The sequence below is a fragment of the Poeciliopsis prolifica genome, unplaced genomic scaffold (genome assembly GCF_027474105.1).
Source record: "Poeciliopsis prolifica strain line A6 unplaced genomic scaffold, Auburn_PproV2 SCAFFOLD010, whole genome shotgun sequence".
NCBI lineage: Eukaryota > Metazoa > Chordata > Actinopteri > Cyprinodontiformes > Poeciliidae > Poeciliopsis > Poeciliopsis prolifica.
Genome location: NW_026562385.1, coordinates 2,810,686 through 2,838,286, shown reverse-complemented (window position 1 = coordinate 2,838,286; position 27,601 = coordinate 2,810,686). Strand labels below are relative to the sequence as shown.

The following is a 27,601-nucleotide window of genomic DNA, read 5'->3' as shown; positions in this document are numbered from 1 at the left end:
GGTGAGCATAATTACGCGAGGTTAGATCTGAGGAATAAACGTTGGACTGAATTAAAGTTAAGTTAATTCAAGTCAGGTTCACTTCTTCAACAAAGCAGTTCAGTATGTTTAATGCTGAATAAACATACTTTATGGTTTTTACACCATAAAAACACAAAACAATAACCATTTATGAAGCAGCAGTAAACATTTCATTTTTGTCAAATGCAATAATCAAAATCATCAAGCAAATATTAAAAATATTGATCAACTTATGGGGTCATTTCTGACCCGCAAATTATAAAAGCATTTAAACACCAAAAAAAAAAAAAAAAAAAAGAGTTCAAAGGCCACACACAAATTAGATATAGAGGATATGAAGGTATGCTAAACCTGAGTATCCCTGGACGGTTCCTTGCTGAAGCCAGGGGTAGACGTTTCACTGTTCAACAGATGCCACATTGTGCGTTTGGACATACTGTCCTGCATGAAATCTTCAGCATAAAAAGTTGAACAAGTTCTTGTGCTGAAGATGTTCAACGTTGGAGAGTCTTCATATAGTGAAGAACATCTTCACGCTATGAAGATTTTCTTGTACATCTTATGTTCAACATAGGGTGGAAAGCATTGGATGTTCTTCATCTTATGTTGAAGATGTTGAACATAGCATCTTTATAAAATGAAATACACCTTCAATTCGTCTCTCATCTTAAAATTACTACCATTATCTCTACCTCATAGCATAGCAGTACAAGTTATATATAAACTACAATAAACTATTTACAAGTTAAATGCCAAAACTTTTAAATAGTCTTCACACTTTCAAGGACACTTTGATCAGGAAACTATAAATGCAGTGCAATGCATTTATTTTTTTCTAAAATACTTTTACTTTTCAATTATTTTTAACATCTGGATGAAATACCTAGAGGAATAAGCAAAATAATTGGGTTAGCAAAAAAGTACAACAACAATTAAGAAACCTGTTAGTCTGAAAGAACCAGGCGACCTTTCCTAATTGAACTTAATGAGATAATGATTGGGCTGCGATGCGACTCTTAAATTAAATGGGGCAAACTCTTGTACTCATGGAAGCGCTTTACACCATTCAAGAATAACACTGTTACAAATTCCTGATTGTCCATATACTCCCGGTTATCCTGAATGGGAGGTGTGTCACTTCCCGCAAAGGAAAACATCAATGAAAAATTCCAAACTCCGAAGGACGGAACACACCGGGCCACAAACCCAGCGCACCAAACGTGCAACAAAGTTGAACGTGGCTACGTCACGTCTTTGTGTTGACAAATCATGATCCACATGGGCGGGCATTGTGAAGCTATAGTTGAGAGTTAGCAGGCTAACTAATCGTGAGAGTGGAAGTGGAGCTAACGTTAAAGGAAAAGACAACTGTCAAAAGAGAGAGGAGAATAGGAGTCTCAGAGCACCCAGGATTCTGTTAGATGGCTACATGAACTGATTCAGAGTTAGCTGATAACGACTGAGTTTATCAGATGCCTGAGGAGCATTTTGGATACTACACCGATTGTCCCGTTTCCAAACGGAAACCGTTTCTGGACACAGACAGTAGTGCTAGGTAGCCTAGCTGAGTGAATAACCCAGGAGACTCCTTATTGTCACCTCAAACTCCATCCTGAATGTTTTGTCTGTCATGAGTCCGGCCGGGTGCTCCCATGTGAACGGTTATAAGGTGGACAATTGGAAACAAAACCTCCGAGTCATATACCAATGCTTTGTTTGGAGTGGTACTGCTGAGACCAGGAGACGCAAGGTAACAAAATAAAAATAAAACATACAGAAACTGTAATGTTTGCCACTGAAACAGAAGGGAGATGTATTCGATTTGGCACTGACACGCGTAGGACCGTGGTGTCCCGCATGAAGCACAGCCACAGCTGAATAGAATTACTGTATAACTGGAACTGCTCAAGTAGCTAGCTCTTCTGTTAGCCACCGGTAAGTTAGCTGCTGTGGGTCTGAATTGCGGAAACCGGTTGCCTGTTTGCAGCATTAGAACTTAAAAACTTCAGTTTGTCTAAATGTGGTGCAGCGGAATGTCTTCGGTTTCGCTAAGCGGTGATGTCTGCTGGATAAGTAAACTTGGGGTTTGAACAACTGTGGCCACGGACTAACATTACCTCACCAAATATGAACCCATTGTGTTCCCCCCCTCCTCTTCCCCACGCACGAGTAGAGTGGAGTTCTTCCTCTGGTCGGCGTGGGTCAGATCGCTTTCTATCCTGTCCCTCCTTAATTTTAACAGAGGAAAATGAAGGAGGGAGTTTGAGTTGATTGCCTTATTATCACAGTTTGTGTCTGAGCCCGGCCTGCACCACTCCCTGTAGCTCTCGACAATACGATACTTCACCCTTTCTGTTCCCTTTTCATTTTTTAAATCTTACTTTATGATGTGGAACCCCGTCATTGCCTTATTGTAATAATTTGTTGTTTATTGGATCAGAACTGATCTTATCTCATGAGTGTTGTACATTTTTATGTCGTTGTGATAAATCAGGTGCCTCAGAGTGATGCAGGATGGACAGATCTGGTGAGTTGATGCTGCTTGTACCCCTCCTCATCTTCACTGACATAATGCAGGTAGAGCAGATGCATAAGAGCGAGCTTGCTCTCTCTTCCCAAGCATACCCGCTTTCTCCAGTGCCTCTTCACTGAAAGGATTACAAATAAAAAAAAATGTAGGCTGGAGGAATCTGACCGGAAGGCTGCACTTTTAAAACCACAAATACACAATGAGAAATAACCAAGTTAAAACGCGTACCTTCAAAAGAATCTCCAAATTTGTATTTTAAAGGATTAGACTTGACAGTGTATTTAAAGAAAATTTAAGTTATATCAAGATTGTGTATGTAGGTTCAAATTTAAGACAGGGTATCTTAGAAAAACAAATTTCAAAGGGAGTCATTCCCATTTAATTTATATTTAAATCATGGGGTAAAAGGATTAATTTCAGGATGTTGTAGATATTGCTGGGAAACATTTAAAACAGACATTTTTATGGAGGGGGCTCAATAAGTAGCAAACAGACTTTCACAGCACAAGCCTGTGATGTAATTGCTGTAGTTGAGACCATAAGCAAAAACTAATTATGCTAAAATATAAAAACACATTTATGATAAAAGCTGTAAAATATATGGATATTAATTTTGTGGTATTTTGATATTGGATTTTCAAGAGTTTCTTGAAGCAAGGCAGGATAGGGCTCCTGTTCTGGTAGGTCATTCCAGCATTGTGGAAAACATGGATCCTTACATTCATTCTCAAAATTTGCAGACAGCCGTCAAGATTTCCACCCTCATCATAAATTAAAATGTCATAAGAGGTTTAAAGCTCAAACGGTCCAAACAGGTCTGCTTTGATGTACTGTGTTTAGTCATTGAATCCCATTCTCGTTGCCTGAATGAACCACATGCAAGTGTTTACATGCAATAGAAAATGGTTACTTTTCAAATAGATTAGTACATTTCAGTGATCCATCTGACAGACTTTGTAGACATCCTATTGATGCAGAAAGCAGCAAGCTGCGAATCTTCTGCACTCAGTAATGGCGTCCATGTTGAGCTTATATAAGCTGCATTCACTAATTATGAAAAGCTTTCAGTTCCACAATAGCCAATCGAGCTGAAATGTGAGACTTTTTATTGCATTTCTAATACAAACTCTGGTGAAAAATGTCTAAATTTTTGTCTCACCCCAACCACCTCTGAACATTCTAAAGTCTTGGGCTAGATTACGCCACAGTTTTGGATTTTCCCCTCCATCAGTTCATATAATTTGTCAGTGCATTTGCCAGAATCTCTCTAATCAGCACCAGTTGTTAATTTAACTAGATGCTGCAGTACAAAAGCCAAGCGGCATACGCTTGCTGAGATAAAATAATAAAAGTCGAAAAGGAAGACATTGAAGCTGGGTCTGTTTAAATTCCGTGTTGGTGATAGAATCAGGAGTCTTGTGCCTCACACCCTATCGCTGAGCCTTTTAGCCGATGTGTCATGCAGAGCAGCAGTCGTGCTGCACACAAGCAGCGTGCTCTCGAGGAGCAAGGCATTCATCTATTTCATCCTTGAGTTCTCAGTTCTCTGGGATCTTATTATAAACACATACACTAAACCCGCATCAACGCTTTCAGAAGTGAGAGCAATAGATGACAGTATCATAAAGCGTTATGATCACCGTCTGTTGTTGAAAAGACAAGCTTTATCACTGTATTGCTCACCGCTTATTCATCCTTCAACAATGGCACAAATGAAAATCAGCTCAAATTTAGTACTGCGTTCTCCATTGTGGACTTTAAGACTCTTTCAGTGATTTGTTTTGTTGCCAAATTGCTGTTCCACATATATATTTTTTTTCTCATTTAATTTTGTTTTTCTCTTAAAGTTTGTTCTTGGCTGCTATCATCATCTGTTCCCTGAGGCTTAAATCAATTCCCAAGCAATGTGCAAAAGCTAATCTGTCACCTGCTATGTTTGCACAGTTAAAAGGCTGCTTGGGTACTATAGGTTCACTGGAAGCCTAAAGTGACTACATCATTTGTTTCCTTGCCCTCTGAATCTATGAAACCTCTCGCTGGCTAATAAGCTGCAGGCTTTGTGCTTGTCTTTGTCATTGTTGTTGAAAATAAATCTGCACGGCCATAACATATTTAATGCTTCAGGCTTAAAAGATAGAAATGAACGTGTTGCATGAGGTTTTAATGGCTTTGAAGCTGATTGTTATGCTTACATAATTTGCTTCATTATGTCCTGCATATTGGAGTCAAATGGCATGGCCTATCAGATAGTCAAAGGTCTAAACCTAGTCATACCTGAGAGAGACTACACCCAGGTTTATCAAAGAGACTGGTAAGGAGAAGAAAAACACCCATCCAATAACCCTTTTGGCCTTTTTCTTTTGTTTTTCATTTATTCTGTTCTTAAGTAAAGCTGTTCCTCAGACTACTGTTGCGTAACATTGATGAGGTTTCTGGGCAGTTTTTCGTCAAAAATGTTTTTGATTTAGGTGAAACAATGTTCTGTAACAACATTGTTTTGTGATGTTGCAGTACTTTTTTTTTTCTTTTTCTGTATGGTGAAGGGGTGAATAGGTGAAAGCCTTGAAGAAGAATTTATTCTACTTAAACTTTCACAATTTGTAACATTATGACTACAAACTTCCATATATTTTTATGGTGATTTGTTGTGATGGACCAACACCAATTGTGTAAAATTGTAAACTGGAAGAGAAATTAGTTGGTTGTCAACTTAGTCATGATATACATTTTCAAATATGCAAGTCCTTTGAGGTATTAATGTACCAGCTTTGAGCAACTCCATTATTTTGGAAATGCATGGATGAACCAGCTATTAAGCTTTGCTAGAGATTAACTGTTTTCAGTTTTCAGACTGTTTCACTATAGCTCCGGTTGTATGTTCATGGCTGTTGTCTTACTGACGCTTCTACTCCAGTCTCAAGTCTTCTGGATCCTATAGATTTTCATCCAAGCTTGACCAATATATAAACCCAACCATCATCTCATCGACTTTGATGAGCTTTATTGGCTATGTTGAAAATAGAAAGAAAAAGTGTCCCCTGAAGCATAATGCTTCAACCGCCATTGGTTCATGGTAACGTAGAGTGCATTACTAATGGTTGTCCTGTCAACAGTATTTCCCTCTTGAGTTGTAAATCTCTGCAGCTCTTTCAAAATTGCCACAGACCTCAGGGCTCCTTCTCTGATTAAGCCTCTCCTTGCCTTGTTTGTGTCTTGGTGAACTGTTTTTATTTTATGTCTATCTTGAATTGCACACAGATTAACTTTAACAATTGAGTTCTGTACTACTAATAGTTACACAGAACTTAATATAAGGATTTCAGAGTAAAGGGGACTGAGGAGGCTTGTACTCTACAAAAACAATGTACAATATCTCTTCTACTTTACAGTCGAGTTGTAAGTGTTGGCAAACAACATAAAATAATAATTAAAAAATTAGTTCATGGTTGTGACTGAAAAACATTTAGCTATAAGGTTATGGATACTTTTGCAAGGCTCTATATGGAATATGCATAAATCTTACTATGATTAAAAGGATTGACTCCAACTGTATTTGAAAGTGATAGTTTCACAATAAAGATGCACTTTATGGTATTGGGTTAGCTTGTATATATAAAATAAGATGAAAGTGGGTTAGCTGGTACTGGCAGTATTTAAAGTCATATCTGCTTTGAAGAGTTTGCTGTCACTTTGATTAAAGCGGTGAAGTTTATGATTACAGAGCTCTCTGAACTAGAGAGACGAAAGAAACCAAAACGACAACAAAAAAAAAAAAACATCTCCACCCCCAACCCTCAAGTGTTAGCCAAGATGCAAGATAGAGCAGAGATTGTTAGGGGTAGAAAATTAATATTTTCTTAAGGATAAAACATTTATGTTGCTCCTCCTCCCACTTCTTTTACTTCACTTGATTCGTGCATTCTCAAACATAAATAAGATGAGGCATGATTTAATCCACGGAGTGGTTGGTTTTGGTGCTGTGAGCAGATCTTTGTCAGATCCGACTCCATCACATCGCAGGCCTCCTGCTCTGTGACTCATCAGCATACATTTGGAGCAGCGAGATCTATTCCTACAGACTGTTCATGCTGCTTGCTTGTTCCTCTTCTGCCTTCGCTCCCACGTTGCGGCTTCCTCCTTTATTTTTTTACCCCCTGCTTTCATGTTTTTTCTTTTCATTATCAACCTAGTTAAAACCATGATTCATGTTGCTTCCTGCATATCTTCTTTCGGATTTTTGTGCCGGGGAAAAAATACTCATACAACTCACATTTTATTAAATGTAATGTAGTTTGTGCAAGACCAAGAATGATCATTCTGAAATCTAACAAATGTTTTTATATGGTAGTTTTGTATATCTCTCACATAATATTGTTGCGGTGGTGCTGGATTTGGCCCCTATCCAGATCTGATTCCTTCATCTCTGTATGCTCTCCATCACCCTGTCCTGTTGTGGCTTTTGGTTTGTCAGTCATAGTGACTCTTGTGGAATGACTCAGTCTAAACAAATGTAAAGCCCTTCAGGGGTAATCTGTGCCCTGATGTGTCTTCTTATGCTGTCCTATGTGCTGTCCAGTTCTGTAGATATTCAATTGTAATATGTATCTATATTCAGCATTTTGTTATGGTTTTAGGGCACTTCCTTTTCTGTCACTATTGTTTGGTTTTCTTTTTCTATATGTTAAAGTCCCCTGAAAAAAAAATCAGTATGGACATGTCAGACCTCAAACGGGAACTTTGTTTCAGCCAGGAAGTGCATGAGTGATGCTTCTCATTGTACCCCAAAGGAATACAAAACAATACCAGCCAATTGCTTTTATTGGTTGGTATTTTATAATGAGCATCATTGTCTGAGCTAAGGTATAAGAAACTTGTCTGACTGGAAAAAAATAATACAACTGTCTCCCTATGACTCAACCCTGCTTTTCTTCTGTCTTTTTTTGTTCCTTTGGCTTTCCCCGACTTTAAATGATCCTCCCGATTTGACTGTTCAGACAGCTTTGGAAAGGCATTGTTGCTACAAAACATGGTGGTCATGGTTTGAGCTGACATCCAGCCCCCCTCAGAACTGCCATCTGGCTAATGAGCTGTCCATCACTTGTCCATGGCTGACCAAGCCAAGAACCTAGAGGTAATCAATCTCTTTTAGTGTGGACACTCTGTTATTCCACTGGTAACGCCTAGAAAGCAAGTGAAAGTTTGTCTTTAACTTGTCTAGAACTGGTTGTGTTTATGGAAAATGTGAAAATAGGTGGCAGCAAACTGTTGAAAGATAATTAAATAGGGCTTCTTTTTATATTCCAACTTTTACCGCCATTGTTAGCCGCTAATGGCCCCATTGTGCTTCTATGCTGTGCGGCTTATAGATTTTCCAGAAGGTAATAGTTAAGGCCTGGTTGATCCTAATTGGTACTATGAGGATGCACTAACATTGAGTCTCATGTTCTTGACCAATGGCACCTTCCTTGTAAGTCACTTCGTGTGTTCCTCATTAGTTCGTATGGATGAACTGGTCTAATTTTTGTAGCTCACCTGCGCGTGGACATGTAGGAATTGCGTGTTGTAGATTTTTCTGTTTTTTCTTTTTGCAAGTGTGTTTTGTTTTTTTATGAATTTGCAAGAAGTGTTATAAACAAACACTTGTGTGTTTAAAAATCTAAATTTCTTAACCAAACACTTTAATCTCAATGAGACTGGATGGAGACCATCCATAATCTGTTTTCATTTTGACAAAACATCACCATGGCATAAAAATGCTTTCTGTTGAACCATTCTATGTCTTCAACTCTATCGGTATGGAAAGCATTACAGAACTATTGAAAGGCAAACCTCAGCTCCAGTGTCAATTTTTTCTGCACATTCTCACAGGCTTTCTTGTGGGATTAAAAAGCTTCACTTTTTAAACTGAAAAATACCATCTCCACCAGATGATGCTGCCACCATTTTGTTTCAGCTTCAGGATGGTGTGCTCAGACTGGTGTGAAGTATTAGTTTTCTTCACTATGAAATGTTTTGCACATAGGCAAAAATATATATTTTAAGGATGTTTTTTGCACTGAATTTCTTACTGTTGCATAAGATCAAAATAGACTGAATGCATAGTGATTTTTAATTTTTTTTATTTGAAAGATAAATCAATAATTTGCCTTTTCTTTCACATGTTGAAGGGGAAGGCAATTAATGGCTGCTTTTTAGTTCCATAAGATACCAGAGATTTAATAAATGTTGTCGATTAAGTGTGCCAAGGTTTAAAAATGTTGAGAATGAATGGTAGTTGAGAGCAGTGCCTATAACTTCAAAACACTTGAGCACCATTGGTGCTCAAGTTTTTTTCATCAGTTCACTTCATATATTTTTGTCCCATTGAGCTTTACCATAAGTGGGCATTTATGGATTGCTTTGTGACAATACCAGGGGAAACCACACACTCCAGCAATCCCTCACATCACCCAACTCCCAGACTCATTTGGATGATGTGGAAATGCGTTCTCACTCAAAGCCCCACAAATTGTCAACAGAGATCACAATGAGAAAATGGAAGGCAGACGAAAGGAAAAAGGGAATCGCATAGAAAATCTTTCTCAAGGGCGTTTCGCTGGCAGCGCATATTGATGACATTTTGTGAAGGGAGGAAAGACGGGTTGCAGTCCATAACACTGTCCTGGTAGGGCGCTGACAGACACCATCCCATGGGGGCAGTTGGCTGCATAAAGCATCACCACCAGTTTCCTCATTCTTTTGTTTCTTGCTGATATTAATACTGATTCAGAGACTGATATGTGTGCTGTTTTGTAGATGCATGTTTGGGTTTGGATTCTCCCAACAAATATCTTAAGATATGGGCTTATTGTCGAAATATTTTGCAAGCGTTTTTAGGCCTTTAAACACATTTCAGCTCGATGCATTGTTAATGCAGTTAACGGTTGAGCTTGTGTGTTTTGCATACATTCAGAGGCTTATAAATGCTTGGCAGAGTGGTGACTCACTGTTCTCATATAGCAATGCGCTCAAGCCTGTATTGACTCTCCTCCACTCCCCCCTCCCATCTGTGTTTTTTGCAGCAGCCGGAGCTTGCTCAGTTGATCCAGACATTCATCCACAATATAACTGTCATTTTCTCTCCTCCTTAGTTTCAGCGCATCACATTACTGCCTACATGAATGCATTAAGTTGAATACTAATAGCGGGAGGGTGTGCCTATGTTAAAAATGCATGCAAAAGAGCAGAAGATCCAATAGAGAGACATTAAAGTGCTATTAAATAAAATTATACTATGCTGGATTTAGAGCCTTGGATGATTTATAGATTTGTGCCCGCACCATCTTAGCCAAGACACTCAGAACCTCAAAGGAGCCTTATTCTCTTTTTATTAACAAAATGATTTATTCATTCAAATAATGCATCTCTTATTGAGATGCTCCAGCAAACAGCACCACTAAGCCTTTATACAGCCATGCAAAAGCATTCACTCCCTTTGAGCTTCTTTGTATACTAGAACAAAACATTTCATTTGATTTTATTTAAATTAAATGCGATACAAATTCAAGCAAAGTACAAGTGAAGTGGAAAGGGTAATCCTACACAGAGTTGAGATTTTTACAAGTGTAAATGTAGCATTCTTTTCAATCCCTTTTTCTCTTGTACCTTGAAATAAAATCCAGTTCAACCAAGTGGTTTATGGACAAGTGGCAACAGGAAACTAGTTGCCACAGTAAAGGAGCCATAAGACGATCTTAATTGCCCCAAGCTGTGTCAAGGGCACAACAAACCTGTAGAAAAGAGACCAGATGGCCTACATGTGCAGCGCTGTGATGGAAAAATAACACTGCACATCACCTTCAACATACCATCACCCAGGTGTAACATGGTGGTGGCTGAGTCATGCTCTGGGAATGTTATTTTTTTGTCAGGGATAATGTGTTTTAGAAGAAATCTGTCAAGAAAAGTCCTTAAAGCCAAGGTAAAAACCTAGTACAAGCATTCAATTAATGTTAACCTTACACAAAATGCTAAAATGTTCAAGAGTTCTTGATCTTCAGGAGAATTCTGTAAATTCGTTCTTCTGTTCTTGAAGCGAGCCATTCGACCACAAAGAGAGCATCCCAAATGGGATGCAGAGTTACATGGTATGAACAGAAGGTTGCTACCTGTGTGACGCTAGTCTCAGTAATCTGAGCTACCGGCTGATCAATAGCCGATCTAATAGAACATTAAAAGGCCCCCGGCACAGACATAGAGGCAGGACTACTGAAACTGAGGAAGCGATGGCCTCTGAACCATTGTCAGGGGAAGAAGGCAGAGATAGATTTTCTGCTCTCTGAAGAGGTGTAGAGGGGGATAAGAAAGAGGGCAAGGCGTGGCACTCACTGGCTTTCTTGTTTTTGTTTTGGACTTGTGGTGCATGGAGGGGAAAAAGGATGAGTAGTCTTACTGCTTTGGAAGGATGTGCTTAGACAGGCAGTGGAAAGCACCTATTTAGGGTTTTGCTCCTTTTACTTATAACAGATGCAGGCATGTTCCTTGATGAGTTGAATGTCATGTTTTATCCCCTCCAGAAAATCACAGTTTTATTTCCACTAATTCTTTCTGGTTTTGTTTGAGTCACTGTTTAACTAGTTTCAATAAAACCAAGTTTATTGTTAAAGAACTGAAATATCCACTCAACTTTAGTGTTGTTACAATCCATGCCTCCTACCAATATACAGACCAGATTGGAAGCTTTTCTGTCAGCCTCTGTACGTAAAATGTGACCTAACATGTAGTTCAGTGAGCTGTGTCCTCTTTAATACTATGAACTAATTTGCAAAATTTATTTTAGACTGATCTCATTGAGGCAATTATTTTGATTAGTTGTGCAGGAACTTGCATACTGAACACACTTTTTTTTTACATTAAATTTTACAGTAACTCTCACAAGGCTTGACATGAAGAGCTGTCATGAATTTCAACATATCTCAGTCAATCAAACTGATGGGTAGCCAAGCATATTAGCATTGGGTTAATGTGTTAAAAGAAGTATGATGAACTGTGATTAAATGAATAAAGCACAGCCAAAAGTCTCTGCCACAGTAGTCTTACAATGGTAATCACCTACATTTATCACTTTATTCACAGAGTTACAGCCAAATAAAAATTAACCATTAAAAACAATAGAAATTGGGGACAAATTATGTTTTCATGTGATTATCTTTAAGAATATTCAAATTATTTAGTAAATTTTTTTCTTGTTTAATTGAAAATGCAATTGACTTAATAAATCAGTAGTATTAAAATGGAACATCCATAAGTCAAAAAACTGAATCTTTGCAACACTTATGGTTTTTATGAGACAAAGACACGTACATGTAAAAGTCAACTAAAATGAAATGCAGCATTTCTCGTTGTAAAAGACAGATTATACCTCACTATTCAAAATGTATGACTTGATGAACCATTGGCTATTGTTCCTTAGTTCTTCTTGAATATAGCAAATTAATCTGAATTCCCTTGCAGAACATACATAACTCATATTTTGGAGATATTGGGGGATTTTGCTAATCTTGAAGGAATATTTAGACATTTTAAATTATTGGTAATCACCAGTATCAAAGAGAAATATCTTATGTCCATAGATCTTCTAAATTATTTACTTTGAATCATGCATGGAGAAGAATATGAAAGGGATGACTCCTTGTTTTCCCATTATACCAAAGGTTGATGTTCAGATGGAGTTTGGACATCGACCATCTGAATATATGATGCTCACTTTTATCTCTAGACAAAAGTGAACAATATGTAAATAATGGTGTGCAGGTTCACTGAGTTTGTTTTCAAAAGCTTTAGATAATTTTTGGTGCAGGTTTATCTTGCACTGAATTTCCACTGTTTATTAGTAATGGGTAACTGATAAATGGCTTGTATCAGAGTTAGTTTTTTTTGTGCATCTTCACCTGCTTCACACCGACTATCCTCAGTTCTCTCACCCTGTTTCTTCCTCACAAAGCAGAAATTCTGATGCCTTTTCTGCTCTACCATGATTCATAATGTGCTTCAAAAGGATAACTGGCATGAAACTGCAGAGGACACAAAAACACAGATGTCTTTATGATACTCTTGTAAGCCTGAATTTGAAGTTTAATTTCAAGATTTAGCAGTGTCTACTGTATTTAACAACTTGCCACGTCTTTCTGCAACATTTGTACACATTAACAGTTGTACTGCTGAACGTAATGGGAACTGACAGGACTTGGACTGGCTCTCGGCATGTTTGCCAGTAGTGTCAAGCTTTCAGATGCACAGTTTTGCAGATTGCTTCAACGAAATAAGCCAAACCTATCACCCACACACACACACACAACCACTGCTGATGTGGTGCCTGTGTGCCTCAGACAGATCTTGCTCGTCTCTTGCAGTGCGCCTGCCAAGCAGTAAATCCCATCATCGTCTGCGTGTGTTTTGGAGAGTGAAAGATTCTTCGTGGAAATATGTTGTTTTTCGACTGTATTTGATTTGTCAACAGGCAGAGCAGTCGTCAGTCTGCTTTCATATCAGGTTTATTCAAGCAATGTGTTCTCTGAAGTGTTTACGGGAGCAACTGGAAGATAGAAATCTGTTTCAGCTGGCAAACAGTTCCTCTCTGTATACTTCCCACTCACCATGAGTGTTCTGTTATCTCTTCCTTCACTCTCACTCACTAGCTTCTCTCCCTTGTTTTCATCCAAACCCCCATCCTCCCTGTTTTATTTATTTTTTTATTTATATTGTTTTACAGGCCAAGTCGTGCATCTGTCACATGTGTGGAGCTCATCTGAACCGACTCCACTCTTGTCTCTACTGCGTCTTTTTCGGCTGTTTTACAAAGAAACACATTCACGAACACGCAAAAAGCAAAAGACACAATCTAGGTAAGTGACCCATTCTTTCATACATATTACTGCCCACAATATGTTTAACAATTGATACTTTCTGGAAGTTACCACATTCTATACAGTTACACTAAGAGTTTACTTCACATTTTTGTTTCTGTCTTGCTGTAGAATGAGCAGTCATTGTATCAGACTAGTATTGAATTATGTTGGTGTCCATTTGAGACCAATGTTCCCAATCCAATTTAAGAAATGTCAGATTTCACTATATATACAAATGCAGTGCTTGCTTCTCAGCTATCTTGTAATGTCTACCATTGGCCGACTGCCACACACTGACACTATATAGAAGTACTTTTAACATTTCTTTATTAAATTGCACTAATTGCTCAATTCAGATAATTTTTATGCCCCTTTCTAATACGTTTCTGAGTTTTATGGGATTTTTTTTAATTAGCTGTGAGTCAACATTTTGAATTGAATTACTAAAATAAATGAACTTTTCAGTAATATTGTCATTTATTGATATGAAGCTGTACAATTTTTATTTGGAGTAATCAGTGTTGTCTTCATGTTGTTGCTTCTGGTGACTGTTGCTGTTTCTCCTATATGATATCAAAAGATCGGCTAGTCTTCAGTGCCATCTGAAGTGAGATCTTCTATACTGATCAGCTTTTTGGGGTCTGGCGAGCCCAGTCATCATTTACAAAAGGCATTTAATGCAAACGTTTCATTGTCCCAAAAATGTCTTATTTGTCAGCCATTGGTACATTGGTCACTCCCTGGCATGCTAAAGTTAAAGGCATTTTAACTTTGGTACTCCAGAAATTATAAAACAGGCTACAAAACAGACTTTGTTTTTATCCATTGATGAAATTTAATGTGGAAACTATTAAAAATGCATTGGCACCACAAGTAAAATGTTTTTTTTTCTCCCACTTGATTTGTTTTTGCCTCTTTTGAAAAGGACTTGATGCACATTACAGATATTGGGGGCATATAGTGCAAGTTTGTGCTGTCTTTTACTCAATTTGCTTGCTGTTTGTGAAATGTTAGTAATTTTTAAATTGTTTGAATTAAAAAAAAAAACTTCAATTAATAGACATATGATCATCACAGTCTTTGTTTCCTGAACACAGTTTTTACTACTAGATACTTAGATTCTTTATACATTTCCTTTTTAATTCTTCACTTGTTCACATATTATGTCTTTCCACTACTATATGGTGCAATCAGAAGATGTTAATGTTTTAACAAGTGTTTCAAGTGTTCATAATTAGAGCTTCTGCTCCTAAATCTCATGATGGAATTGTAGAGGAACAGCCAAAATCAGTGATGTTACATTCAAGTTAATAGAGCACATCTTAATATAGCTGAAGAAATTGGTTAAAGAAACAAAACTAATTCTTCCAAAGGCCTTGCTATATCCAAACATTCTAATTGTGTTAAAAAGACACAATGTCTAAGTTGATGTCTAAGATTTAGATGTTACCCTAATGTAGGCAAATTAACGCGTAGGGGCAATGCTCTTACTTTATTGTCTTTAACAGCTTGAATTGAATTAATGCTGCTTAACAGTTTGGTTAAACACATGTACCCCAAGTGAATGGTTATGGTGTTAATTAGCTTTGAGCTACACAGAAGCTGCTCTGACATTGGCCCTCTGCTCATCTCCGCTTCAAATCAAATTAATCCAATCTCCCTTGTGTGCAAAATGGCTTGATGGCATCTTCTCTCTCAGGGTTGCGTTCATGCTGCTTCAACGTGTTTGTTCTAAACAGTCTCGCTCTTAGATCTCTTCAGATCTTCAGTCCTTTCATAATCTACTTTTTCTACTTTTTCTTTCCCCTCATGTTCCAATCTTTTCATTCGCTGTTGTTGTGCTTCGCTCAGGTGAGGAAAAGTAGTCGATTTTTGTCCGTCATTGAAGTTCTTGCAGTCAATATATTCTGCTCTTCCATCACCACTTCATTGTATTGCATTTCTTTCCGTCCTAAATCTGCACATTCGGTTGTTGAAAGGTTTCTGAATAATTCCGAAGCTCACTTTCTTAGTGTGGGTAGCGCCAAAAACAGAAATGCGTCCAGTTAAACTAAAAATAGGTTGTCACGGCAACAGAGCTGAGGTATTGTTGCTGTGGACTTGGGAGGATGGAAGATGGTGGCTGGCGTATGTGTCAGTACATGGGTGAGAGATATGAGGGGCCAGTTAAGACAAATGGCCATTTTGTCTCTCACGCACTACTAAAGACTCGTACACATTCACAAAGTATTCAAATTGCACATATACACTATTAAAATGTCACACACACACAATTTTTTTTTTCTCACACACATACACAAAATACTAAAATTGGCCATATATACTTCTACAATATCACACATGCATACAATTTTCTACTCTGGCGTTAGCTCCGCCCCCTGAGGAGCCAGCTTATGTTTCTACTTTTTCAATCAATGTCAGCTATATTACTTTGAAGATGAATGTTAAAATATTTCCTCAAGCTTATGTTTGGAGGCCTTCTAATATGACTAAGGCAAAAGGCTTCTTTTTTACTATTATAGCTTTGTTCACTTATCTATTTTGCACATTTTTAGCAGCTGGAAAACTCTGAACTAAAGTACAGGATGCTTAAATAAATTAGAACAGAATTTTAGTAGTTTTGAAACTTTCACTTTTAAAGATGGCGTAGGGAGAGTTTTTCCTTAAAGTTTATCTGCCTGAATCCTTATCTTCAAAAATACACTACAATTAATTTTTAATGTCCTTTCTTTTCTTTCCAGCAATAGACTTATTATATGGTGGAATATACTGTTTTGTGTGTCAAGACTACATATACGACAAAGACATGGAACAGATTGCCAAAGAGGAACAGAGGAAGGCCTGGAAATTGCAAGGTATGTCATTCTGGTTATATCATTCAGAAAACACAAAGGCAGCTTTTTAGTCTGTTTTATCTTAATGTTTCACTGCTGTGATATTTTTGTTTCTTCTGTGTCCAACAGGCATTGGGGAGAAATACACAACGTGGGAGCCGACTAAGAGAGAGCTAGAGTTATTACGACACAATCCAAAGCGAAGAAAAATCACTACAAACTGTACCATAGGTTAGGCAATAGAGCGCACTTGTTCAGCTTGCATATCATAATCACAACAGTTTTTCAGTTTTTGACAGTTGTGAGTTGTCATGGTGTTTTGTATTTTTTTGTGCAAGTGTGCTTTGGGTTAGTTGTGCATTTAAGTGCAATACTCAAGGTCAACTGCACAGAACAACCCCATAGGCAAAGCACAGCGAGATGCAGATCTCTGTGTTCCGAGTTAGAAGCGCATCATAAGCTTTATTTTGTCTCTTTTATTCACTTAAGCTACTGTTTTACAGCAGTCTGTTGCTTTCTTGTACTCTTGGTCATTTTGTTTTATCTGTTTGGACCTCTTTTTCCCCCTCAAATCTTTAGACAGAATAAGTGGTCAGCCTGACTGACTGACAGATTTTGTGTTGCTTGGACTGTTTGCATGCCAGAACCAGTGTAAAGTGTTTAACATCTTACTGAGCACGCTCCTCTCGCTCTAAACCTTGCTCGGTTTGGATCACACCCAGAACCTGGCTGTGTTCCACCTGTTCAACCGGCCATCAGAAAAGGACTCTAAATGAATGGTTCACAGCTTTGTGGTCTTCTCCAGGATTCACACAGTTTGCTGGCTTGGACATCCAAACCAAAACCGTATCATTAAATCACAAGCCATTTATTGAACTGTTTCAAGAAACATTTAAACACACGTGAATGGGAACGTCCACAGAGTACATCGGGGAACAGCTCACCTCACATGTCCTAACACAATCGAAGCTGTGTTAGGACATGGACATTTCACATTTATCCAGGGGAAAATGTGAAATGTTTTTTTTGCAAATATTAATATGAAAAGTAAAGTGTATTTGTGTTCAGATCTTGACAGAGAGCTGATCTAAGTTAGCACGGATAACAACAAAGCGATGAAATGGGCCTTTACTACACATACAACTTGAAAGCCAGACTCAGTGTCACACTGTTTCTTAATATTATACCCATCTGATTACTAAATGAAATAAATGCTTACAGGTTAAACTCCCTTCTTCTCCAGCAGTATGAAGTAAAATGTGTGCAGTTTCCCTCCCATGTCGTTCTCACACTTTTTTGTATTTTCGTCCTGCAGGTTTACGAGGGCTAATAAACCTGGGCAACACGTGTTTCATGAACTGTATCGTCCAGGCCCTAACACACACGCCGCTGCTGCGAGACTTTTTTCTCTCCGACAGACACAAGTGCGAGATGCAATCAAACTCCTGTCTGGTGTGTGAAATGTCGCAGCTTTTTCAGGAGGTATGATGCACTGCTTGCTTATAGGAGGTGTTTGTGAATATTTTACTTTAAGTAAGAAAAGAAGAATTATTTATTAACACACAGCCGTATTCTGGGACTTTTAAGGACCATGCTTTTTATTTTTCCCTTTGGGTTTTGTGACTCAGCCTTTTGCAGCAGATTACACTCAGAGAGGGAGAGGAGGAGAAATGTACCCGAAAGGAATGTGAACAGCTTTTGAAATGAAAGGAAAGGAAGCCCTGTTAACTTTTTGTTGCACAGATTTGTAATTAGATGTCATGCATCTTTTTTCCAGTTATTTTAGCAAACTATTTTTACTTAGTATGTACTTTTAGGTCTTGTGATCTAAAATTATTACATAATGGGTAGCTGGTCTTCTCCTACACTGCCTAACTGTCTTCCTACGTCCTCTCTCTTTGCAGCATACATACAGGCCCACAGATGGCAAGTGGCGCTCTAATGTATTATGAGACGATTTGCCACCCCCATCTCAACACCTTTAACAACAGGGCTCTCAATTGGTTCATCTGTTAAAATGTATAGGACTGGTGGGGATGGAAAAAATGGTGTAAATTAAACTCTTAATGTGGATCCTGATCATGGTGGTCATTTTGCCCTTACTCTACATTTGTATTTTGGGGGCAAAAAGAGTAAATCACATAAAAAGTTAATGATCTTTTAGATGTCTGTGCTATTTGTGTTTATGAATAAATTATTCCTAAAACGCATAGACCTCATTGGTAAACATGATGGTGGCAGCAAAATGCTGTGGAGATGTTTCTCTTCTGCAGGGATGAGAAAGCTGGATAAAAATGGATGGAGCTAAATTGGTCAGAGGTTGTAAAAGTCTTGATACTGTGACAAAGTTTCCCTTTTTCAGCAAACCAACAACACTAAATATACAGTGGGAGCTAAAATTGATTGCTTTAAACCAGCATGTTGATGTGGCCTATAACAATGGGTCAAGAGGAATTTACTTAATCATAGCACAACCATAACGTGACAAGATGTGAAAAAGGTGAAGAGGTAAGGTACATTTTCAAAGCACTAAGCATCTTTCCTTTGTGTCCTCAGTTCTACTCGGGCCACCGTTCACCCCACATTCCCTTTCGGCTGCTGCACCTGGTGTGGACTCATGCACGTCACCTCGCAGGATATGAGCAGCAGGACGCCCACGAGTTCCTTATTGCAGCATTGGATGTTCTACATCGACACTGCAAAGGAGACACGATAAGTAAGCTTTGCTTGAATCCCTCATCCTAAAAGATGATTTTCAGAGAATAGTTTCTATAGGAAATTGTATAGTGGTAGTGATAAGTGTAAGAAGGTTGTACCTGATATTATTGGAAACATACTGAAGGAGACTAACAATGGTTTATACCAAGGGAAATGGGTAGTAATTGGTATGCAGAATGTAAACGGGCCCTGCTGCAGTGTGATGTCAGCCTCACTCACCTCTAGACATGGCAATAAGGGTTTCTTTGAAAACCCGAGAGTATTTAAGTGGAGAACTGATACTGATACCGGCGAAGAGAAAACTGAGAAAGAAGGCGAACCGGTTTTTCAGATTTCTCTGTTTCCGGCAGGAGATGACAACGGGAAGAAGACCAACAATCCAAATCACTGTAACTGCATCATTGACCAAATCTTCACTGGAGGCCTGCAATCTGATGTTACCTGTCAGGTTTGCCAGTAAGTGTGCAAGACTTGCTTATGGCTTGTTATGAAGGTTTTTTATTCCCTTGGATTTACTCGTCCACTCACCTTTACCTACCTCTCGCCCACGGGTAGATCAAAATGGACACTGCCTGTTTTCACATGGTGTTTAACCATGTGTCTCTCCTTCTCCTATTCAAAGAGCCTGGTCCCTGCAGAGCTACTTTAATGGGGGTTGTCTAGACAGCAGCACGATTGAACCGCTGCCCGCCTGCCCCCTAGAGCTGTCCTGCCGCATTAATACATGCACGCTGCACCGAACTACAAACACCTTCCCCAAACTAGGAGACAAACCTCGCCCAATGTGATGTTTTCTGCATTGTCTGCTTGAACAATTAATCATTCTTCTTCATTTTCTAAGAAGGCTTTCTGCTTAAAGACTTCAAGAGGATAAGCGATTAAGGAACAGAATACATCAGTCCTTTGTGCAAGGGAGGGAGTCAAATGGTGCCAGGTTACTGCAGGGTGGCACTCCCAACACCATAAATGCATGCCCATTTAATTTATTGGCCTCCCACTGCTACCCTTTAAGAATTACAAAATCATGACTCATCAGTATTGGTGATGTGCAGCAACTCTTCTCTTCTGTCACACTATTCGTAACAGCCATTAGAAGCATTCATTGTGGACTGCAGTGTATCGTTGCCATTAGGGTAAAAAGCAAAAATTTTTAAAAAGCCAATTTTCTTTGTAGCCTTACCTGTTAAGTGTGAATATTATGCACACACACAGATCCCATCACCCAGCAGAATAAAACAAAAACATGATTCAAATCTAGAGAGCATGGCTGGATTTAAATGTGTAAGTTGCGGCATATGTCATCATCCTTTCATCACCTGCAATAAGTGACAAGCAGACCAACAGTAAAACCTCACTCCCATTTATTATACATCGTCCTGGATTAACCTCTCTTTCTTGTTTGTTTTCTTCTTTTTGTTTTTCTTCACAGTGGAGTTTCAACAACAATAGATCCATTTTGGGACATCAGTCTGGATTTGCCAGGCTCATCTACGCCTTTCTGGCCTCTCAGCCCTGGAGGGGACGGCAACACGGTCAACGGCGAGAGCCACCTGTCAGGATCCACCACACTCACAGACTGCCTACGCAGGTACAAACTCATTTCACCCCACAAATGACATTTTCCCTCTCTCTTCTTTCCCTTTTTTTTATTCAGGGGTAAAAGGTAGGGACAGAAATTTTGAAGAGTTTCCATTTTATTCGTGTTTCAAAATATACATTTTCTTGTTGTGACAAAACATATTTTAATAAAGAAGCATAAATTGAAGAATAACGTTGACATAAACATCAACGTAACAATATCACATAGAGGCTTTTTTACTCATTAAATCCATCCGAAATGACAATTCCCACCATCTCACTAACCTCCCGTCATTCAGTGAAATAAAAATCAGAGGTTTAAAGACATGTTTATTCATAACCCTAATTAATTAATTAGCTGGATTTAGAACTACCAACTCTGTCCAAAACTCTGCAGCACATTTCTCTTATAAGACTGAAATCATTATCTGTCCTGAAAGGCCAGGTTAGTGCATCTCTACCTGTGATTTATACTGCTGCTATTGGTAATGTTCTCTTTTCTGTTGGACTGGAACACTAATCCTATTTAGACACGGCTGAATAGAACAAAAAACAAAGAAACATGTTGTTATCCTTACTTATTGCCTTTTGCAGTAGTAACCAAACAAATTTCATTTGTCCTCCCAACTCCCCATGCTTGTACAAAGGATCACACGTGGTGTCTGCTCAGTCACAACAACCTTGTTATGCTTGGATCTCATCTTCTCCCATCACCAGGTTGACGGAGCAGGTGTGACCTCTCAAATCTCCTCCGCAGCCCCCTCGTTCTCGCGGTTTCTTTTTCACTTTTCCTCATCTTGTTTCATTTCCCTGCCTCTCTACCTAATTCCCTTTCTGCCTGTGCCCTCAATCTCTACCTCTCCCATTTGTCTCACCCCCAACTCTTTTTTTTTCTTTTCTTTTCTCGCCTCCATTTTTTTTTTCACTGCAGCACCTCACACACCCCTACTTGCTGCAGCAAGTCTCTTAAAGGTACAGAGCAGGCTGAAGCTGTTGCGCTTACTGAACTGAGATGCAACAAAATCTACACTCTGGTCAATGATAAAAGCCTAAGATCATGATTCTGTGATCTGTAATCATGCTGATTTACAGCTTGTTACATGTTCTGCCTTCTGGTCTGCAGGTTTACGCGGCCTGAGCATCTTGGAAGCAGTGCCAAAATCAAGTGCGGCGGTTGCCATAGTTACCAGGAGTCCACCAAACAGCTGACAATGAAAAAGCTCCCCATTGTAGCGTGTTTTCATCTCAAAGTGAGTCAGTAACGATGTGTTGCCAGTTTATTATTGGTCTTCACTCCAAGACTGTTAGTTTTTGCACATAAGCCTTATTATATTCTGTGTAAGATTGTATTATTTTATTTATACCTGTGGTTGGGTTTTTGTGCGTAGGTGTGTTCATCATCCCATATAGCTGTTGTTGCTTTATCTCCTACTGTTTTAGTGCTTTTATGCTCTGTCCCAGGACACCCATGAATCCTATGACTCATACAGTCCTCCACTGTCCATGTTTTATTTATGATATGACAGAGGAGACATATAATCTATTTATAATATTCATAGGAACACGCTGTAAAAGGATTGCACTAAATAAGTCCAAGACCATTGCTAGATTGTCATTACTGTGTTGAAAACATAAATCGAATTTGACATTTTGTTGTAAAATTAAGTAATTTTAATTTTAAATTTACTTCCTTTTCCCCTTTTTCTCTCGTCATTCCTGTCTTGCCCTCTCCAGCGGTTTGAGCACTCTGCTAAGTTACGGAGGAAGATTACTACCTATGTTTCCTTCCCTTTAGAGTTGGACATGACGCCCTTTATGGCATCCAGGTGAGGCTGCAGCGAAAACTTGAAGTGCTTTGTTTTACAAAAGCTCTGATCTTGTCTGACTTATGATGGGCAGATCATTTTTTTCTTGTGTTCATTTAAGCTATTTTTGGTCTGATAAAAGTATCCAAGTCTGAAAATGTATGTTTAAAAAATGTACGTCAAAAACATATTATAAATGTGGAGATAAATGGCTTTAAAAATTACACATTGTAAGGCTAGATCTACATGTCTGTGAAAACTAAGCACAGTTTTACTTACTGTGTAATTACTGTCTTCAGGTTCATATTTCTTAAATGAAAACTCTGGCAGGATTTGTGGTGTAATCTGTAATTTTAACACACTTGACTATAATGAATTCATCCAACTAGAACCTTTCGGCATCTTTATCATGACTTGCAGTTTGAAATATGAATGTTAATCTGTCATACTAAGAATTTGAGACTTCACACACACTTTATGAAAGGGTGGGGAAATCACATTGATTACTGATGATACAGTTGTTTCAATAATCATAAGACTGAGTGTAGTCTTATGATTGATGATATTGAAATTAAGCTTGAATCCTCAAATAAAGAATGTAGAAAAAAAAGCTGACAAACACTGTAATTTTAACTTAATCTAAAGACAAGTTTCAACCAAAAACATAATATATGCTTTGCTGCTGTATTAGCTGGGGAATTACAAATAGACATAACAATAAATGTGTTTCATATAAATTCATTATCTTATTAGAACTAAACAAAGTGTGGCCTTAGAGGAACTTGGTTAAAGAACAACAATATCATAAACCAAACAATGAAGACGTCAAGAAATGTGTGTTAGAGGGATAAACATGGAAATGACTGAGATTAAGAATTATTCATAATGTAGCTTTAATACAGAAAATGAGAAAAACGAGTATCAATGTGAGGTATGTAATTTTTCGGCTGTGTATCTTGTCCAAAATGAGAAAATGTGGCAAGTCTGTTCCTGCTATCATAAATTGTGCTGCTCTGCCACCTAGTGGAAATTTTTTCTCAAGTAAAATGTAAACCTGTAATTGTTTTTCTTTCGTCATCCACAGTAAAGAGAGCAGAATGAATGGGCAGTATCAACAGTCAGTTGACGTATTAAACAACGACAATAAGTGAGTACCTGTGGTTTAGCATATGAAGAAAGACTGATCTCTAGATATTTTGTTCTCAGCGGTTCTAAAGCAGCACAGTGATCACATAAATTTTAACTTGAGCACAGCAGCACATGCTAAAGACCCAAAGCAGCCGACTGTGACTTCTTCTAATTAAATCAGGCTGTGGTCTATTAAATGCTGCTTAGTTTTCTTCATCCATGGGAATTACAATTGCTTCTATTTTCTAAGACATTTATGGGGATGTACTTGTTAATAAAAATGTCAAAGTGCTGCATGGTGGGGACATGCTGAGATTTGCAAATTAGCTGTATTTGTCTCTTACTGTCAACACAATTGAACAATGCAGAAAACTGCTGAGAATCTTTTGTAGATGACGGCAAAGTAAATTTAGAAAAAAGTATGATACATTGCAGTCAAAGCAATATATTTTTGAGTTTTCATTTTACAGATTGTGGCTTACAGCTCATAAAAATCTTTCATAAGTCCAGTAAATGTAGCTTTTTAATTGTGCATTGTCAGCCTAATAAAGTGGATGTACTTTAAGATGTTTTCACTCAGTACTTTGTCAGTGCTATTTTTTTTAAATAAATTACTGCATTAATGCCGTGTTGCATGGAGGCGACCAGCCTATAACTCTACCCAGGTGTTGAGGACGCCCAGATGGCGTTAATAACTGGCATCAGCTCATCTGCCTTATTGGGTTTGTTGTCTTGTCTTCCTCTTGACAAAACTCCATAGGTTCTCTGTGGCTTTTGGTTGCAAGGGTTTTCTGGCAAATCAAACACAGTGATCCCATGATGATTAAAGCAGGCACTGGTAGTTCTGGCATTTCAGGACAATGCAATCACAGTTCAAAAATCTCCAGGGCTTTGGACCTGATGAAACACAATAGAGCAACACCAGCAGATGACATGGCTCTCAAAAATCATCACAGGCTGTGGAAAGTTCACACTGGACCTCAAGCTGCTTAGACTATGTGCCTCTCCGGTCTTCGTCCTCATTCTGAGATCTTGATTTCCACATAAATGCAAAATGTACTTTGATCTAAAGAGAGGACTTTGGAGCACTGAGCAACAGCCCAGTCTTTGCCCCTCTCACCCAGGTAAGAAACCTGAAACGTCTCGATCTCTGGTCGAGGAGTGACTTGACACAGAAAATAAAATTGTAACTTCTGTCCTGGGTATTATCTGCCTTGTTTCCACTGAGTGTCACGTTTACTACACTATTAATTTAATTTTATTTTTTTGGCTCCATTTTAAAAGCAACCCATATAACCAACCCATATTGTGTTGGTTATATAGTAGCCAACACAATGTTGTTCCTGGGCTACCTTCTACCTTCTATCTACATTATAGCTGTAGTAAAACAGTTTTTTTGTTTTTTATATAATACAAAAATTATATTAACAAAATTTGGAATTATGTCAGCTGGAAGCGACATATATTTAAATTAGCAAAAATAATCAAAGTTTTATGAAGCAATCTAAATCATAGCTGATCCATCTTTATTTCAGGTATTCGTTGTTTGCAGTGGTCAACCACCAAGGCACGTTAGAGAGCGGCCACTACACTAGCTTCATCCGTCAACACAAAGACCAGTGGTTCAAATGCGACGATGCCATAATCACCAAGGCCAGCATTAAGGATGTACTTGATAGCGAGGGGTAAGAACTGAACTTAGCCTTTTGCAGAACTCTGAAAAGGAAGTAATAAAATCTAAATCTGATCCTTGTTTTCCCTCTCAGGTATCTCTTATTCTATCATAAACAGTTCCTTGAGTATGAATAGCTTCTGTGACCACTGATCATGAAGAACCACTGCTTCAAAGGGGAGAGAGCGAAGAGAGGAGGGGGCGGGATGAAACGCAAACACACAAACCTACCTGAAACCTTTTAACTACCAGTCTGCTCCTTCGGTAAGACGGATTAAAAAAAAAAAAAAAAAAGACATGTAAAATCATGGAAACTGAAAAAAAAAAAAAATAGAAAAGCACTGAGCTACTTCTTGGCATCTACTTGACAAAACTGAATGAAAAGGATCGGTGGTGGAAGAGTCGGGCGTCGCCTGTTCTGATGTGGGAAGAGGCCCCAGATCCCACAGTCTCTCTGTCCCCTTTCCCTTCCTGCTGCAGGGATGGAGTGTGATGCTGGGCACACCTGGGATTTTCTTACAGTATTCTGACCCCCGCACCCCCTCCATTTCTCTCCCATGGTGCTCTCATTTCAACTGACCAAGCATTTAACTTGCTCAAAATGAGGACAGTATGTTTTCATATGCATATAGGACTGAATGCAAAAAAACAAAAAAAACAAGTTAAAATAAAATAAGTCGTATATACAAACCAGTGTATTGCAACCTTTGCAAGGACCCTTTTGAAGGTTTGGTTATGATACTTATCATTTGTGACTTTAGCTTTGAAATACTGTATGAATTCTAGTATACATCTATTTTTTAAGAGCAGAGAAAACATGGGAGAGCTTAGAAACGCTGCCTTTGCCAGTTGCTGGAGAAGCGCTGCCATGGAAACTAAACAGATCTGGACCTGAGTGTTCTCATGTTCATTTATTTACCTTTTTTTTTTTCATTCTAAAGTCTGGTTGAGGGCAGGGAATATCTATTTTTTTAGCAACTTGTTAAATTTTGAGTTTTTACTTTTATTTTTCTGTGTATTTTTTTTCAGTACAGTCACATGTTCCTTGCTGTTCTGGTACCTGAAATGTTTTTTGGACGTATTATGCTTTCATTCTCGTGGAATTGTGGGTATAATGACGGTGTGGATTTATCAGCTCACCTTTGTGATGTTTAAATATGCTAAAAGAGAGCGTTCATGTGGCATTCTGCAGAGGACTTTGATATGTGAACTTTAAATCTGAATTTTCTGTGCAAGAAAAGGAAAAAAAAAAAAACAGAAATTAACAACACACTGCATGCAACCAGGCTTTTTGCGATCATGTGTGAAAAATTGCCGTGGATTGCGGCTCTAAGCTTGCTCCGGAACGACAATTTGCAGAGCGAAAAGGTGAATGTGTAAGATGTATAAACACATTGCACATATAAGGGCACTACTTGACCACATCCTGGCTCTGAATCCATTAGTGTTAAACTTCATTGCAACTGTGGCTGGTGCAGATCACTGTTGCAATTATCTGCAATTTACTGATCTCTGCAGATTAGTAAAAAAAAAAAAAAAGAGACAAAAAAAAAATGATTGTCAGATCTAATGACGCACATAATCCATGTCAGGGTTACTGAAATTGTTTGTATAAAAAGTACAAAATTCAAAAATATTCCCACATGTGAAAAATACAAATGAAAAAATGAGGGCACTTACCTGAGTTGTAAAAAAGAAAAAAAGATTCGTATTTGTTTTGCTGCTCTGTAATCGAAATCAAACCTGCATATCTTTTTTGGTAAGAGGACTATAATTGTTTTCTGAGAAGTAAAGTTCACCAGTTAATGTGTAATGGTCACATTATGGTTTTGATGCATTTTTGAGCAGTTTCAGGCCATCCGAAGGCATTCAGGGAAACCGCTGAAACAAAAGAAGAGGAGAGCTTCATTGTCTGTTTCAGTGATTAAACTCAGAACAAAACTGGAATGTGTATTTTGTGTGCTGTTTTATTTTTCCTCTGAAGGACTAGATGATGCACCGCAGTCTGAGCCAAATCTGTATAGTTTTCGATTGTCAGTTGTACAGTTTCTGTATCACTGATGAGCTATTATCCCAACAGGGCAAAAGAATACCGAAATTTGCTGACATACAGTTCTATACAGGTCAAATTTTAACATTTTGTTTCTGGTCTTTGAGCAACTTTCATGCATGTGATTATATCGCCACCTTGTGGCTACATCCAGAAGCACAATACAGCCTATAAAGGAAAAAAATAATAAATGTAAATCACATTCCAGCTATAAAACGTATACCTTTATGAATGAGTTTTACAGAAAAAAGTTTTTGTACTGTTATACTAAAGTGTTGCATATTTCTGAAGTAAACAGGCATGTAATTGGCCAGATATAGCTGATGTTGAGCTTGTACTTCAGTTGTGATTTGTATGAAAGGAAAGTGATGTGGAGAAG

At 38.3% G+C, this 27,601-nt stretch overlaps 1 protein-coding gene across 2 annotated transcripts; it reads left to right on the top strand.

Annotated features, from left to right (window-relative positions):
* The first annotated feature begins 1,344 nt into the window (after positions 1 to 1,344).
* Positions 1,345 to 27,119, top strand: LOC129363459 (ubiquitin carboxyl-terminal hydrolase 22). 2 transcript variants are annotated; one of them, XM_055035593.1, is made up of 14 exons: positions 1,345 to 1,771; positions 2,516 to 2,548; positions 13,302 to 13,434; positions 16,179 to 16,292; positions 16,401 to 16,502; positions 17,587 to 17,753; positions 18,828 to 18,987; positions 19,340 to 19,445; positions 20,419 to 20,577; positions 21,691 to 21,817; positions 22,302 to 22,393; positions 23,457 to 23,519; positions 25,036 to 25,185; positions 25,267 to 27,119. In XM_055035593.1, exons 1-14 carry the CDS (start codon positions 1,652 to 1,654, stop codon positions 25,307 to 25,309), a joined length of 1,569 nt encoding a protein of 522 aa, XP_054891568.1. In that variant the 5' UTR covers positions 1,345 to 1,651; the 3' UTR covers positions 25,310 to 27,119. The 2 variants fall into 2 exon arrangements, with proteins under 2 accessions (XP_054891568.1, XP_054891569.1); XM_055035594.1 differs by lacking the exon at positions 2,516 to 2,548.
* The last annotated feature ends 482 nt before the right edge of the window (positions 27,120 to 27,601 follow it).